Raw genomic sequence first — 18,034 nt, 5'->3', positions numbered from 1 at the left:
GGAAGAAGAAAAAGCCTCGAAAGGAATGTGACATACACTGTGATCAATGAATCTCGCTGGGATATCTGGGAGGACTACAGTCACACAAACGTGTGTTGTTATTGGTTAATTTTCAAGTCCGATCCTACTTAAACTTCTCATTTCTAAAGCGCATTTTCTTCTAACCAACTAAAATTTTCTTTCATGTGAATATTATAGTACTCTTTGGGGGATCAGATTTTATTACTGATGTCTCTGAATGTCGATGTATACATGAGGGCAAGTGGGAAGAGAAGTTCAGGGCAAAAATGACTACCAACAATGGAATTTGGAGGCCGGTGAGTTTGGCTGCCTTGCTAAGAAACAAGGATCTTAAGTAGGTTGTTGTAATGGCATAGATTAATCACTAGATGGCAAACATAGTTTGAGTTGGAAAGAAAACATTAAAAAATGTAAACTGTTCAAAAGTTTGCTGCTTGATAAGAATAAAAGGCTCACATCCCTAAATGGTGAGCAGGATAGTGAAAAAGAACAGAAACAAACAAACAAACAAACAAAAAACCTAAGCTATTAAGCTATTTCCCCACAGCCAACATTTAAAAGTCAAAATAAATTAAACTGGACACTTAAAAATGGATGTCATTTGGCCTCAACTGCCTTTTCAGAATTCAGGATTATACTGCCTTACAGTATAATCCTCCCATAACCACAGCCCAGTGACAGGAGACTACCACCCTTTGTCCAGAGGTACACCTTCCTACTAATAAAGCTTGGCTTATCAGCCTTCCGGGCCTCCAATGAATCCCACTTCTTCTAGGTCACCTTATTGGCTACTTCCTCTGCCAAGCCATCTCGGCCCTTCTAGTCCAAGTTGGTTTATTCTTGCCTTGGCACTCACAGCACATGGCTAGGATGTCTGTTCAGCACTGTTTCTGCTTCACACGATAGTGATACACACATCTGCTCTCTAGGCTACGTGATAAGCTCCTTGGAAACACAGGATGCCTGTCCACATATCTTTCTGGTTTTGATAGTGCTCAATCAAGAACCCTGGCACATGCTATACACGTGGTATTATTTGCTTTAGGAGGATGGGATCAGGTTGGAAAGATGTTTCTGGGGAAGTTTCTGGTAAAGAAGAGGCTAAGCTGAACAGGAATTTTTTTCTTTAAATTAAATTACATTTTATTTGTAAAATGTATATAATATGTTACATACTTTTTTCTTTAAATAAAATTATATTTTCTTTAAATTAAATTACATTTTATTGTGGTAAAATACATATAATATAAAATTTGCCATTTAACCCTTTTTTTTTCCTGAGATGGAGTTTCGCTCTTGTTGCCCAGGCTGGAGCACAATGGCATGATCTTGGCTCACCATAACCTCTGCCTCCCGGGTTCAAGCAATTCTCCTGCCTCAGTCTCCTGAGTAGCTGGGATTACAGGCATGTGCCACCATGCCTGGCTAATTTTGTATACTTCTGTATTTTTAGTAGAGACGGGGTTTCTCCATGTTGGTCAGGCTGGTCTCGAACTCCTGTCCTCAGGTGATCGGTCTGCCTCGGCCTCCCAAAGTGTTGGGATTACAGGTGTGAGCCACCATGCCCAGCCCCCATTTTTAAGTGTATAGTCCAATGGCATCAATTACATACACAATATTGTATAACTATCGTGATGATCTATCCCAAACCTTTTCAACATCCCAGACAGAAACTCGGTGACTATCCAATCATAACCACCCTGTTTTTCCCTGCCTGCACCCCCTGGTAACCACTAATCTGCTTTGTCTTTATGAATCTGGTGGTTCTGGATTTTGCATGTAATTAGAATAATACAATACTTGTCCTTTATGTCTGACTTGTTTCACTTAGCATAACATCTGCAAGGTTCACCCATGTTGTGGCATGTGCCAGAATTCCCTCCTTTTTAAGACTGAATAATATTCCATGGTATGTACATATCACACTCACCTGCTGATGGACACTTGTGCTGTTTCCACCTTTTGGCTATTGTGAATAATACTGCTATCAGTATTAGCATACAGTATCTGTGAGTCCCTGTTTTCAGTTCTTTGGGGACTGTACTCAGGAATGGAACTGCTGGGTCATGTGGTCATTCTATGTTTAGCATTTTGAGGAACCACCAAATAGATTACTTTCAAATGAGTAACATATGCTCATAGTACAAAATGTAAGAGGTAGATGATTATACAGTGAAAATAATTCTCACTCCTTCATCCTGAGGGCAACTCCTGTTAACAGTTTCCTCCATGTTCTTTTAGAAATAGTGTATGAATTTGTAAGAATATATGTACTTTTTCCTTCTACACAAATATTAGAATACTATAAACACTTTAAACACTTTTCTGAACATGATTTTTACCATTTAACAGGGTATCTTGGAAATCCTTCCACATCAGAACATAGTTACTTTGTAAGAACGGGGACCATGTATCTGTACTTTAATATTTAATATTCTACCATGTATCTGTACTTTAATATTTAAACCAGTTCTCTATTGACAGGCATTTAAATTGCTTCTAATTTTGTTTCTATTTCAAAATAAATATTTTGATATTTATGTTGACTAACAAAAGTAATTTTTTACTTTTGTTGGAAAAATCTTACAAGTGGTATTGCTGGTCTTTTGACACAAATGTTTGTGATGATGTTTGTAAGAGACAGTTCTATTTTATCCTTTTTTTAAGCAAAAATGATTTTACAAGGGAGATCTCATATGTAGGATATTGAGAAATGTCCTATAAAAATATTATAAGACATTCTTGCAAATTTTAGTTTGTAGGGATCAGAATATTCACATTTTCTTGTTTTTAGGACTCTCTTAGCTCCATTTCAAACCCTTTCCTATTTTACAATATAGTAGCTCATAAATTTCCTGAATGATGAAAATTTTGAACTGTGTTCAGCAAACTAGTGGAAACTATTTAGATTTTCGCTGCTGTAGAAAAAAGGGCTCTGGAATTTGAAATGCAAAATTGTGGTTGAATGTAAGCCAAAGCACAGAAGATTCCATGGGACACTATGTCCAATCTGCCTTCTTGATCCAATCCACAGAGGACAAGAGTTCCAGCTGCTGAGGAATCTAATGCCCTTCGGAAATACTGAATCCTCACAACACGGGGGTTGGGGAAATGATAGCAATCAGCTTAGGGTAAGAATCTGAGCCCCTAGTGTCTAAAATATTTATGATCTTAAAAGCAAGATAATGGCTAGTGGGCACTAAGCCCCGGATAACTACCCATCATGCCAGCAACCACTTCATCCACATTAGTTCAATTTCTATAAAACAGCATTCTCAGGCTTCTTGTTAAACGTTTTTCTTCAAAATTCACTAACTCTTATGGCCGTGCTATGTATAATAGCTAAAAATTGGAAATAAATGTCCAATAATAAAGGGATGGTTAACTACATTATGTTATAGCCATTCAATGGAATGATCATCTTGCAGCCACTAAAAATGACCACTATGAAGGCTCAGTAGCACGATACTGCTGGTACTGTGTTAAAATGACCCCAATGTAATGTTATAAGACAATAAAAATGTGGCAGGCCAATGCTACAAAACATTAAATCATTTTTCCCTTTAAATGTGTTAACTTCCCCCACTCTGTGACCGGAGAAACGAAGCAGGCATTGCTCCCGGGGTGGTGCTCTCACCCCGGAAGAGTGGTGAGAAGCAGGACACAAAAATATCAACTTCTTTTAGATTTGGGGAACTGGAGAGAGATTCTCTAAGCGGAGGCAGGAGTGTAGAGAAATAAGAGCAAGACTCAGGACAAGGAATCAGTCCTTTGGCCTCAAGCTGAATTCTGGGGAAAACAGGATAGACCCCACTCTCTTTTCAATGTGAGCATATGAGAGCCAGGAGGATCTGAGCCTTGCTTTCAGGTGAACTCCAGAGCAAAGTGGAGCATGTCGTCCAGCAGCTATGCGATGTGGCAGGAGCAGAGGAGAAGTGGTAGAGAGGCAGGCCTGAAGGTGAAGGCTGACATCCCCAAGCTACATTAAGCAGATGCCAGAATAGGCCCGAGGGAGATCAGCACCAGTGCCTGGAAGCCCCTTTCCAAAGATCCAGGGCCCCATAGCATCAAGATCAAGGAAGGGATGTGGAGGGAGAGGAGGCAGGAGTAGAACCCTGATGCTGAATACAGAGGGGAAATCATGAGAAATCACTGAATTTGGCCACGTTTATCAGGAAGTGCCAAAACTAAAACCCCTCCTATTGTGTGGAAATGCGCTTGAGCTAGAAATTCAGATGAGCTCTAGGAAAAGAAAATAAATTACAATTCAACAGAAAATAGTAGTGTGTGTATTAGCCAGGCGTAGTGGTGGGCACCTGTAGTTTCAGATACTCAGGAGGCTGAGGCAGAATGGCGTGAACCTGGCAGGCGGAGCTTGCAGTGAGCCGAGATGGCGCCAAGGCACTCCAGCCTGGGTGACAGAGTGAGACGCCGTCTCAAAAAAAAATAAAAAATTAAAAATGTTTGTGATTGCTATAAAGCTGCTTGTACCTTTAAAAGCAGAGTACGAATGTACCATGTAGCTGGGTCACAGCAGTGATGTACCTCTATGTTCCTTTTCTTGTTTTTCTCTGCTGCGTAAGCCCCTCTTCCTTCACCCCATGGTCCCTCCTCAGCAGGAAGGACAGTTAGGAGAAGCTTCCTGTGCTCACAACTGGGTCTCAGGGTCTGGCAAGAAGGCCCCGAGGAAGCCTGATATGCTTCGCTAGTGACAAGACACTTTACTTTTTGAGAATTTGGGATTTATAGTTTGTATTTCATCACCGTGAACTTCAAGAGCTGCTATAAATTGTCTCGTTGTAGATTTTGCAGCAGTGAATACTGTCAGAAATAAGAACTGTGGTTAGGGCTTAGAGTGTGTGTGTGTGTGTAAAGAGAACTTTCTACTATGGTGGTATCAATTATGTTGGAATTGGACCTGTAGCTTCTTGGTCATTTGGGGACCTAACCCCTTTTATTTTGTGCATGGCAAATCCTTTAAAAGGAGAAGATCCTTCTGGGCTTCAGTTTCCTCATCTGCACATGAAAGAACTGGCTACTAGTCCACTAGAAATGCTAGCCCTATTTAACACTGACTTTACCTATCCTCTATGTGACTTTAGAGATTTTGAATTATTATATATTGTGCATCTGTGTCCCAAGGTAACCTCTTCTCCAGGAATCGTACAGAGCTTGGGAGTTATCCCACAAGAAAAAATGTGAAACCAGTGATTGGCATACTTAGATAAAATGTGTTTTATTCTTTTTATTATAACTGCAGTTAAATTTTCTTTAAGACAGTGTTCCTGAAACGAGCCCAACATGTCTTTTCAGTTTGGTACAAGATTATAGGATATGGTAATTATGGACATAGATTTTTCTTTAAACCCAAGAACTTTTAATCTATCAAGCATTACTTTTAAAAAATAAAACATTCATCTGATTTTTTTTTTCTCTTGGTGACAGGGTCTTGCTCTGTTACCCAGGCTGGAGTGCAATCCATGGCTCACTGCAACCTTGACCTCCCAGGTTAAGAGATCCTCCCACCTCAGTTTCCTGGGTGGCTGGGACCACAGGCATGCATCAGCACACCCAGGTAATTTTTAAAATTTTTTTTGTAGAGACTAGGTCTTACTGTGTTGCATAGACTGGTCTTGAACTCCTGAGCTCAAGTGATCTTCCCGCCTCAGCCTCCCAAAGTGCTGGAATCAAAGGCATAAGCCACAGTGCCCAGCTCATTCAATTTTCAAAATTTCAAGATAAGGTATTTTTCATAGATTTCTGGGAGGCTTACCATTTGAAAATTTCCACATCCCTTGAAACGGGGGAAACTTTGTAGCTTACTAGTAAAAAGCACAAGTTGAGGTCCTACAGACATGGTTTGAGTCCTACTCCTATCCAACCACAGCTATATGACTTGGCTAAGTTATCTAAACTCACTAGGCCTCAGCAGCCTCAGCTGTAGAATGGGAGTAATTACACAGCCAATCCCATAAAGTTGAACAAAGACTGAATGAGGTAACACAGGTCTAGCACTGATCACGTGGAAAGACTCAGAAACTATTTGCTAACATTTTTATTCAATTATATCAACCGGTGATTTCAATTAGAAAGCTTGCATGTCTTCAAATAACAACAAAGTAAATAGCGTCTAAAATTAAAACAATACTAAACTGAACATATATTATGCTTCAGAATACATTTTATTATTTTACCTTATATTTTGGGGGAGGGTGTTATCAGATCGATAACAGGGAAATCAAAAATCGATCCCCAGGAAGAGGGAGCTATAGGTTTCTGGTAGCAAACTTCTAGACAGAAGTGTTGTAATTGTGTGCCTAAACCTGTCGCAAGATGAACAAGAGCTAGTGGTGAGAAACCAAAACAAATTTTTCTTATCCCGAAGTAGCCCTCCAATAATTTAAAATATGGAACATTTAAACATCTTTTTAATTAAAACATTTCTTTTTCTAGCATAAATACTAATTTTGAAACAGCTGATTTGAATATCATGCTTCTTTATCCTTGCTTGAATTTACAGTGAACAACATTATTTCCAGATGATGAATATCATGGAAATGCTGTAATAATTTCTTACTTGAACTGGTGCTTTACAGCTTACAAACTACTTTCACATATATTCATATAAGCTAGGTAGAACAGATATTATTATTCGTGGTTGGTGAAGAAACAGCGTGTCAGAAGGGCAAACTGACGTACTCAGAGGGTCACGTACCTGTGGATAACAGAGCTGGAGAGAATCCAGGTCTCCAGACATCTGGTCCCCCAACAATTTCAGATTTCCCAGTGTGGTATTTCCCATACCACCCACTTACAGGCAAGCAGTAGCTCTTCTACAGTTATAAGAAGCATGAGGGGTACTTTGGGAGGCCAAGGTGGGTGGATCACTTGAGGTTAGGAGTTCAAAACCAGCCTGGCCAACATGGTGAAACCCCGTCTCCACCAAAAATACAAAAAAATTAGCTGGGTGTGGTGGCGCGTGCCTGTAATCCCAGCTATTCAGGAGGCTGAGGCAGGAGAATTGCTTGAACCTGGGAGCTGGTGGTTGCAGTGAGCCAAGATTTTGCCACTGCACTTCAGCCTGGGTGACAGAGCAAGGCTCTGTTTTTTAAAAAAAAAAAAAAAAAAAAAAAAAGAAGCATGGTAAGTTTGAGCAATGTTCAAAACTGTATTTTTAATGTAGTTAAATAGCATATTTTTCAATGCAGTTTAATGTTAAAACACAAAAGCATTAAATCAACTGCCTATTTTCATTGCATGCGTCAACTTTTTGTTGCTAACACTATAAAATGCACTTTCTCACTTCCTGACTTTCTACCAAAGCAGAAAAATTATGCATGCCAAGTTTCCATGTGCAAAGATCTGAGATCCTCCTCAGAAACCATTCACTCAGGGACACAGTGTTTAAAAATGTGTCTACCTGGATCAGTTGGTCCTATCTTTTAGCTTAGTCAAACATGGCATAAAACAGTAAATTTTAGACTGTGGATTATGATATTTTTTTTTTTCCTCTCTGAAGTCCAATCACATTTGAGTTGTCAAAGAAAGGTTTCAAGTGGGTTGGGCAGCTAGCCTCAACTCTGAGACAGTTTTACTTATTAGAGTGAAGATTTTTTTTGTTTTTAATTCTGATTCCCCCGGCCGTTCTTAGGTCAGCATGGAATAAACATGAGTCTGAGGCTCTAGGTCATGTCAGAATATGGAGGCTTTGCAAACTTATTTCTATAAAGAATTATGGCTGCTGAGAAGGAACCAGAGGAAGTGAGAGGAACCGAGAAATTGCTTAGGGGAATTGTTGTGAGGCTGGATTCCAGCGCTGGCAGAAAAATAAAGACTTAGCCCAGTTGAGGGAGTTGGCAATTTGAAGACTCAGATTTCTCCAGGGTGGGAGGGACCTGGCAGAGGGCCTGTATCCTTTGGTGAGGCCTGGCTGACTGTGGACTGTCATTTCCCTCCATCTGCTTTGGGCTGTATTCTATTCTTTTTCAAATAGCCAAAATTATACTTGTTGCTAAGAATGTGACTTTGGCAGGGAAGTTCTGAGTCTCAGAAAAGAAGACTACAGAGAAGTCTATGGAGAGAGAGGGGTAAGCTTGGGATGGCATATCATGGCCCCTAATTAGTGAAAAGGGGGCACCCCATGCCAGCAACCTGCAAAATAAGTCGTTTATTTTATTTTTATTTATTTATTTATTTATTTTAGAGACGAGTCCTCATTCTGTCCCCTAAGCTGGAGTATAGTGGTGCGATTACAGTTCGCTGCAGCCTCATACACTCAGGCTTAAGGAATCCTCCTGCCTCAGCCTCCAAGTAGCTAGAACTATAGGCACACCAACAGACCTGGATTTTTTTTTATTTTTTGTAAAGACAGGTGGTCTCAAATTTCTAGCCTTTAGCAATCTTCCCGCCTCTGCCTCCCAAAGTGCTGGGATTATAGATGTGAGCTACCACACCTGCCCAAGATAAGCTTTTTAATTCTGCCTTTACCTTGCCCAGCACAAGCTCACAGAACACAAGCTCACAGATTTGAAATTAAGCAAAAATATGTTTTACAGTTGCAGTTAACATAGGGAGATTAACAAGAATGCAGAGATGCAGAGAGGGGGGAAAACGTAAAATATGTTTTGAGGATGTGTGTGTGTATCCACGGAAAGTCTAAATGTGTGACACATGTACCATTTTGAAAATGTGCCTCTCAAAAAAATGAGACTATCGAGAGATCAGAGCTAAATGACACATGGTTTATTTGAAATTTGATGAATGAATTCCCCATTGTCCACAAAGCAAACTTGAAATTGCCAGAGTCTTTAATGTGCTCCATCAAACTCCAGTGTAAGATACAATCTGCAACAGGTGCTACTTTACCATACTGTTTAAAGTCACAGATCCCTTTTCCTTTCAGGAGCAGCTGATAAGATCACTAGGAAATGTTCCATCAGAAAATATCTTGAAGTTTCTTCTAACCCTAAAATGTTATAATTTTATTTACTTATTTATCTATTATTTATTTTGAGACAGAGTCTTGATCTGTCACCCAGGCTGGAGTGCAATGGCATGATCTTGGCTCACTGCAATCTCCGCATCCTAGGTTCAAGCTCAGGAGCTTGAGTAGCTGGGACTACAGTCATGCACCATCAAGCCCAGCTAATTTTTGTATTATTAGTAGAGACAGAGTTTCACCACATTGGTCAGACTGGTCTCAAACTCCTGAGCTCAGTTGATCCACCCACCTTGGCCTCCCAAATTATAGGCATGAACCACCATGCCCAGCCTAATTTTATTATTTTAGAAGTCCAGATTTTTAAAGACAAATTACTACAGTAAAGAAAAATATTCTTTCAGGCTCCCAAACACTTAAAAACACATATTTAGGGCAGTATAAAATACGGATGCCGGGCCCCACTCCAGGAAATTATGATCCATTAAGCCTGGAGGTGTGTTAAGCCCTCTGCAATCTTGCAAAAGTCAGTGGTGATTTTGATGCGTAGTCACAGGTGAGATCCACTGTACACCCTGCAGGATGTGATGGATGCTGTAGTGTGCTGCCTAGATCCTCTCACCATGGGATCAAGACAGCCATCCCATCAGCTACTGAGCATGTAGGCCACAGAACACTCACAGTAAAGTCCTCCAGGTATGAAAAGTATGGAGTCCTCCATAGGTGAAAGGGACCTGCTTCACTCAAGGTCATCCCCACTCGCTAGGATCAGCCTGCATCCAATGGTCGGTCAATAGGGGAAGGGAACTACAGGCCCAACACATTTGCCTCAGCTTGGGGAAACCCTGAATGGGTTTTTAATCCTAACCATCAATGCATTAGAGTCATGTGAGGGGAAGCACTGGGTTGAAAGTCCAAAGATTTAGGCTCAAAGCTGTTTTTTACCTATTGCTGTTAGTGGCCTAAACAAGTCACATAACCTCTTGAATTTCAGTTTTTTTTTTTTTTTTTTTTTTCTTTTTTTTTTTTTTGAGACAGAGTCTCGCTCTGTCGCCCAGGCTGGAGTGCAGTGGCCGATCTCAGCTCACTGCAAGCTCCGCCTCCCGGGTTCACGCCATTCTCCCGCCTCAGCCTCCCGAGTAGCTGGGACTACAGGCGCCCGCCACCGCGCCCGGCTAGTTTTTTGTATTTTTTAGTAGAGACGGGGTTTCACCATGTTAGCCAGGATGGTCTCGATTTCCTGACCTCGTGATCCGCCCGTCTCGGCCTCCCAAAGTGCTAGGATTACAGGCTTGAGCCACCGCGCCCGGCCAAATTTCAGTTTTTAATCCTAAAAATGGGAACAGCAGCAACAGCAATAGTAACAATAACAACAACAAATACATGAACTACTCTCAAGAGTAGTTGTGAAGATTCTATGAGATAATGTAGTTATAAACTGTGAATCACATAAAATGCTGATAGTTACTGTTATAATATGTCCTTCAGTATAAAAGTCCCCAAATATTATGTGGAAAAAAGATATCAAAGTACCACATGACACTGGAAGTAAAAAATGTTTTAATTCCCAAATGTATATGTACTTACTCTTCACTGCATGCATTCAATGACTTGAAGTAATGAAATATAATGGTTGTGTTTATGTGTTTATTCTGCTACTTTTACATGGAGCTGAAATCAGTCATAAAAAGAAATTGTACCCGGTGCCAAGACAATTCAATGTGGAAAGAATAGTCTTTTTGACAAATGGTACTAGGACAACTCTATATCCATCAACAAAAGAATAAAAAGTTGGGCCCCTAACTCACCCCATATATAAAAAGAAACAAAATGAGTCAAAGATCTAGATGTAGGAGCTAACGCTATAAAATTCTCAGGAGAAAACACGCATGAATCTTCATAATCCTAGGTCAGGCAGTGATTTCTTAGATATCACTATCTATATTCCTTAGATGCCAAAAGAACAAGGGATACAAGGAAAAAAATAGAAGCTGATTAGCTTTTATCAAAATAAAAAATATTTTCTGTTTCAAATGACACCAGCAAGAAAGTAAAAAGACAAGTCGTCGAATGGGAGAAACTGGGAATCATGTATCTGATATGAGACTTGTATCGAGAATGTGTAAAGAATTCTTACAACTCAACAACAAAAAGTCAAATAACCCAATGAACAAATGGGCAAGGGATCTGAGTAGATATTTTTCCATAGATAATACACAAATGTCCAATAAGCACATACAAAAATGCTCAGTATCATTAGACATTAGGGAAATTCAAATGAAAACCACAATGAAATAACATTTCTAAAATGGTATTTCACATCTACTAGGATGACTACAATCAAAGAGAGAGATAATAGTAACTATTGGCAAATACAGAGAAGCTAGACCTCTCATACATCGTGGGAATATAAAATGGCAGAGCCGCTTTGGAAGACAGTCTGGCAGTTCCTCAAAATGTTAAACATAGAGTTAGCTATAACCTGGCAATTCTACCCCTAGTGAAACGAAAATATATATCTGCACAAAAACTAGTAAAGGATGTTTATAGCAGCATTATTCATAATAGGCAAAAAGTAGAAACAACCCAAATGTCCACCAACTAATGAATGAATAAATACGACGTGGTATATCCACGTCATGGAATATTATCTGGCAATAAAAAGAAATGAAATACTGATAAATGCTATAATACTGATGAGCTTCAAGAACATTATGCTAAGACAAAGAAATCAGTCATAAAAGACCACATACTGTGTGACTCCATTTATATGAAATGCCCAGACTAGGCAAATCTATAGAAAAAGAAAAATCAGTGGTAGCCAGGGGCTAAAAAACGAAGGAATGGGTAATGACTGCTAATGGGGTTTCTTTCTGGGTTGATAAAAATGTTCTAAAATTGATTAGGTGGTGGTTGTGCAACTCTGTGAATATACTAAAAATCACTGAATTCTATAGTTTAAGTGGCTGGATTGTACAGTATGTAAATTCTATCGCAGCAAACCAATTATTAAAGAAATAATCCCATGAGCTGAATAAATATGACATATGGTAACAAGAATTTAAACATAACCCACAGCAAAATATTATGTCTATTTTGCTTTGTTTTTTAAGTGAACACGGCTCATAGTCTGCTATTAAATAAAACAAATCACAGACCTCATGTGTGGGAAACAGACTGGCCAGGAAGAAATTTTTGTGCCCTGGAAGAATTCAAATTCCCTAGAAAGGGGACTAAAGAATTTTTAGCAGCTGACTCAGACTAAAGGCATCAGTAACCTATTGCTGGCTGAACCAAATTTAAGCCTACTAGGAAATGACAGTACTTTAAAATGGGCCTTGCAAAGTCATTTTAGTAATAAATACAAGAATATCTGTAGCAAAAACTCCCAGCCAAAGGCTGTTACCTGTGAGCTTTCAGGATCCTCTGGGCAATGGCATCGCCTATCTTGTTGAACACAACTTTGTCATCAGCACAGCTTATGAAAAACTGGTTCTACGAGAAATAAACAAGACAATCATGTTAGTCTTTATTTTGTAAGCAGTATACATAAGGACAATATGGTAAATAAAAAGTACACTGATATATATTTTAAAATGTTTCACACAGCAGATGTGTTCTGATCATTGAAATCACATTAAGAAAGTCAATGACACAGAATAAAAGTCGCCTCATCTCACTCTGGGTCTCATTTGATTCCAGGTCTTATCACCTATAACACTTAATCAAGTGGAAAGTTACACTATATTATTCCACCATGAGAATTCCTCATAGGTGATTTTCTAAATTACATTCTCAGAATACTTAGGAACATTGCAAATTCAATCAATAGGGAAATTAGTTTCTTTCAGATTCACACACTGTATAAATTCTTATGATTAAAAATTCTATATTGGCAAACATTCTACCTCATGCTAAGCTTGCTTTTATAACAGGGTAGATGGCAAAAGCCTGATCTAGTTTTCTCCACCCTTTCTCCATTATTTCCTGGTACCTGCTTTCACCTTGTCTTGTTTGTTTGGGTATCTTATTATCTCTGAACTTCTATTTTAAGTAACCTCAACTCTCTTTTGTATGTTGCATACATATAAGCCAGTTAATAAAATAAAATAAATGTTTTTTTTCTCTAAGTACTTCTGCTATTTATATATCTACAAAATAGTCTTTAAAACTGTTACTAGAAAACAAGTTATGACATTATCATAACAGTGCAAAAGATTTTGTTGCTGCATAAAGGAATGTTAAAAATTTGGTGCAAATATTATGAATATCATGTGTTCAAATAGAATAGATTGTTTACAACGCATCTGTAATTTATAAGGACAATTATCACAAAGTAGTATTTGCTAATCATCTCAAGGTAAAGAGATATATATGTAACAACTCATAATTATCATCCTTTTGCAGCATTATCATGTTTATGACTATATGAGCTTGTATACTTAAGTGCATAAATCTGTAAAATGCCTTCAAAAGACAAACTTATGGGAAGACACGGTGCAAAAAATCTTTTGAGAATGTGATTCCCCTTAGGGCATCAGACAATCAAAATCTCAGTGGCAACCAAACCATGTTTCTTTTTCTGAATTCATATTATAAAGAAGCTTAGCGTTCCTCAGCAACTGTAAACACAGACTGGCTACATGTCGTGTCCTTTACTTCTCCTTTTTTGGAAGAGTCGGGTGAATGCTGACTGCTTATCTTGACTAGAGGAGTGTCAACCAGGTCTGTGTCCCAACATGTCTACCTACATGGCATTACTGACATCATTTAATACTATGGTCACATTAAAAAGAAAAACTGATTTTGTATTTATTTATTTACTTTTATTCATTTATTTATTTATTTTATTTTTTATTTTACTTTTGAGAGAGTCTCACTTTTGTCACCCAGGTTGGAGTGCAATGGCTCAATCTCAGCTCACTGCAACCTTTGCCTCACGGGTTCAAGTGATTTTCCTGCCTCGGCCTCCTAGGTAGCTGGGATTACAGGTGCCCATCACCACACCCGGCTATTTTATTTTTATTTTTATTTTTTGTATTTTTAGTAGAGATGAGGTTTCACTATGTTGGCCAGGCTGGTCTTGAGCTGCTGAACTCAGGTGATCTGCCCGCCTCGGCCCCCCAGAGTGCTGGGATTACAGGCGTAAGCCACTGTGCCCGGCCAGAAAAGCTGATGTTAATGCTACTAAAAAGAGATGAAGCAAAAAGATTCTGGGCAATAGATGAGCCAGCCTTCACATCTTTACATCTCTATGGTATAACTGTTGAAATTAATAATACTAATAGCATTACTAAGCTCCAGACTTTATGCAGAGTTTGCTCATTTTCCACTAATGTCCTATATCTATTCCATGATGCCATTCAGGATACCACACTGCATTTAGCTAGCTAATATATTATATTTAACTTAGGTTTCTCTAGCCAGGCTCATGAAACAAATAAAGCTCCAATTCTTCCCTGTTTGTCTATAATGAATTGTTGCTATGCAGAGTGGGAGAGGGCCAGGACCCAAGGGGAAGAAAAACAGGGCTAGAATGGTTTTCCTCGGTTAACCCATTCCCCTATCTACCTTTAAAACATTTATTGGGAAAGAAAAGACTTGAATGAAGAAGGAAATTATGCTATGATTTATTTTTTCCATTTTGTGACTTTTTATTTTCTCAGGGTTTTTCAAGTTCTCTGAACTATTTTTATATTCACTTTGAAGAGTAATTTAAGTTCCCAAGTTAAACTCAGTGTCCCCAGATTTTCTCATATACTCTAAAAATTCTGGAATGAAGAAAAGCTTCATAATGAATTGTAGTTCACACAGGATTGAAGAAGGTGGTACCTGCTCTTAATGTTCTCACATGTTCCTTTTCCATGTTCTTTTCCCTGCAGTCTCCCTACTCTGCCATGCCCAAACCAGTAGCATCCAGTGGTCTCTATTTTAGCAACTCACCCCTGTGTGTGCTCTCCTGAAATAGAACTTGCTCTAGATCCTTGAGGAATCGCCATACTGTTTTCCATAATGGTTGAACTAGTTTACAATCCCACCAACAGTGTAAAAGTGTTCCTATTTCTCCACATCCTCTCCAGCACCTGTTGTTTCCTGACTTTTTAATGATTGCCATTCTAACTGGTGTGAGATGGTATCTCATTGTGGTTTTGATTTGCATTTCTCTGATGGCCAGTGATGATGAGCATTTTTTCATGTGTCTGTACATATACACCATGGAATACTATGCAGCCATAAAAAAGGATGAGTTTGTGTCCTTTGTAGGGACATGGATGCAGCTGGAAACCATCATTCTTAGCAAACTATCACAAGAGCAGAAAACCAAACACCGCATGTTCTCACTCATAGGTGGGAACTGAACAACGAGATCACTTGGACTCGGGAAGGGGAACATCACACACCGGGGCCTATCATGGGGAGGGGGGAGGGGGGAGGGATTGCATTGGGAGTTATACCTGATGTAAATGACGAGTTGATGGGTGCAGCACACCAACATGGCACAAGTATACATATGTAACAAACCTGCACGTTATGCACATGTACCCTACAACTTAAAGTATAATAATAATAAAAAATTAAAAAAAAAAGAGAAAAAAAAAAAAAGAAATAGAACTTGCTTCACACTTAAACACTCCAACCCAAGCGAAATCAAAACTTACATATCCATGTTGGGGTATTTCTGTCTAATACTATTATAGTGAGTTGATGATGCATTTTAATAGCAAAGATTTGGGAGACTCCCATTAGAGTCTTGAGTTAATGACAATGCAGAGCCAGTTCCAGGTATGCTTGGGAGGTCAAAATCCAGGTGATATGAACCAGAGCTTCTCCAGCACGTTTCACATCTCAAAATGTACTCATTAATATGACAGGTCCTAAGTTTGGGGACTCTGAAATCTCGGCATGATATTTAAGGGAAGGCAGTTTCTCACATGAATTTACATGAGCAGGACTTACTTCGATATAGATATAGTGCCTGCTGTTCTCTATCACGTGGACGTAAGCGGCATGGATGGACTCTTCATGGTACTTTATACCAGCAGACCAATCAGCAGCAGAGCGGAGCAACTATAAGGCAGCAATCAGAAATGAACAAGTATTAGCAATGGAGAGGACATCAGACATATTAATACAATGAAGTCACTCCTTTTTCTAGACGACTGAATGACTACAGTGGCTTGAGTGTCTTGTGTGAACCAAAGGAGAGTAGTGGGGTGGGGAACGCTGCTAAGGAAGAGGGGAGAAAGGAACTGGTCTTTGGATACAGTCCATAAGGAAGGTTCTTAGCTGGAAATCACATCCTGAATATTTTTCATCCAGGATTATTTTCATTCAAAATTGGAAACCACAAATTGTGGTTTCTATAAAGACTATTTCAGAAGTACCTCTCCTGGTGGCTGTGAGTACGGTAACCATTTGTATTCCTTTCCTATGACAGTCCCACAATTACACCAGAATCCCTGTTGTTCTGGTGTATTTATTTAGAGCACATATTTTCACTCTTAAAAGGGTACTGGTTTGGACCATATGATATGGCCATCCTAGCTCTGACTTAACAATGTGATTATTCCTTTTCCCCTAAATAGATATTGTTCAGATTAATACATTCTGAAAGGTAGTTCATTTAGGCATGTAATCTTCATTCTACCTTTAATTGGCTGTCTGTTCCATGGCACGCCACTTTAGTCTAAACTTTCTAATGGCATAATAAAGGAAATTAATCACAGGAAAGTGAACTGGGGCTCAGAGAAGCAAAGAAACTTGCATGGTGTCACAGAGGTACTAGCATCAGCCTCACAGCTTGAACTTGCTTTTTGTCATTCCATATCTGATGTTTTCCTACCATGCCACACTGCTTTGCCATTTCATCACATCTTTGTGTCATACCAGTCAATTTGGAGTTGATCCCATCACCTCAGATTAAACAGATCAAAGTGGAGCTCATGACTTTTTTCTCTAAACCATTTCCCATCTCAAATACCCCACTGGCCAGGGGCATACCATCATTCCATTAGTCTTTGGCATGCTCTTTGGCATGGCTCTTCTCCTTAGCGTCTGTATTCAATCTCACATCTACTTCTGTTTATTCTTTGGAGGATTTCTCAGATTTGCTGCTTTCTCATCGCTCACACTGCCTCGCTCTATGCAGATACTCACCTGTCCAGGCTGGATTACTCAAGCTTCTTCTTGCTCAGACACCTGAATATAGGTTAAATATATTGATACAGAGCAGGACTGTCTAGGTTCCAAGCCCGGCTCAACTACTCTACTTACTAGCTGTTGATCATGTTTCTTAACCTCTTTGTGCCTCAGATTTTTGTTCTATAAAATGGAGTTCTACTTTACAGGGTCATAGAGAAGATTAAATGAATTACTGTGAAATGTGTAGCAGGAGGCCTGGTACCTATTAAGTGGTTATAAGTGTCATTATTAATGAGCATTAGAGGATGCGTTTGAGCTGTGGCAGGTTGTGTCAGGGATGCTGCAGAGCAGACTGTGGCTGTGCACAGGAGAGAGGACGAGAGAACATGGAAGGAAGGTGCTCTCAACACTCAGCAATAATTGGTCATCATTTTTTTTCAACATTCTAACTAGCATTGCAGTATGATGTTGGCATATAGTAGGTGCTTAAATAATAGCATGACACACAAAAGAATTACTATAAAAATAGACTTGCTATTTCTGGTTTGAAATGAATGTTAAAACTATCCTTTATAAGGTCAACTGATATTGAAAATAAAAAGAATGGCTCCATACTCACTAGGAATATAAAAAGCGATCCAATATATAACCAGTTCTATGTCTGCTGTATATAAAAGGCCTGGTAAAATTCTTGTTCAAATCAAGAACTTTAAAATTGAAACTATAAGGCCATTACGTCCAAAACTCACACTTCCTAAAAATCACTGACTGTGCCATCCTCAGTAGTGTTATTTATTTGTCCAATATGAGTTATTTATTACAAAATATCGCCAAAGTATTAAAAAATTTATCAGATGAATATGTGCAACAAAATTTCAAAATTTAATTGTCAACATGAATATATTAAATATCACAGAAGAGAACTCATAAGGA

The 18,034-nt window shown here is 39.0% G+C and overlaps 1 protein-coding gene across 5 annotated transcripts in view; it reads right to left on the bottom strand.

Annotated features, from left to right (window-relative positions):
- PLD1 (phospholipase D1) overlaps positions 1-18,034 on the bottom strand; it is a 212,015-nt gene that overhangs the window by 41,546 nt on the left and 152,435 nt on the right. For all 5 annotated transcript variants that reach the window (XM_007972100.3, XM_073023463.1, XM_007972101.3 and 2 more), the window contains 2 exons: positions 15,917-16,027; positions 12,366-12,454 (listed from right to left, as the gene is read on the bottom strand). In XM_007972100.3, coding sequence (XP_007970291.3) covers positions 12,366-12,454; positions 15,917-16,027 — 200 coding nt within the window. The remainder of the gene's footprint in view (positions 1-12,365; positions 12,455-15,916; positions 16,028-18,034) is intronic.

This window comes from Chlorocebus sabaeus, chromosome 15 (assembly GCF_047675955.1).
Source record: "Chlorocebus sabaeus isolate Y175 chromosome 15, mChlSab1.0.hap1, whole genome shotgun sequence".
Taxonomy (NCBI): Eukaryota; Metazoa; Chordata; class Mammalia; order Primates; family Cercopithecidae; genus Chlorocebus; species Chlorocebus sabaeus.
This window is presented reverse-complemented; position numbering and strand designations above follow the sequence as displayed.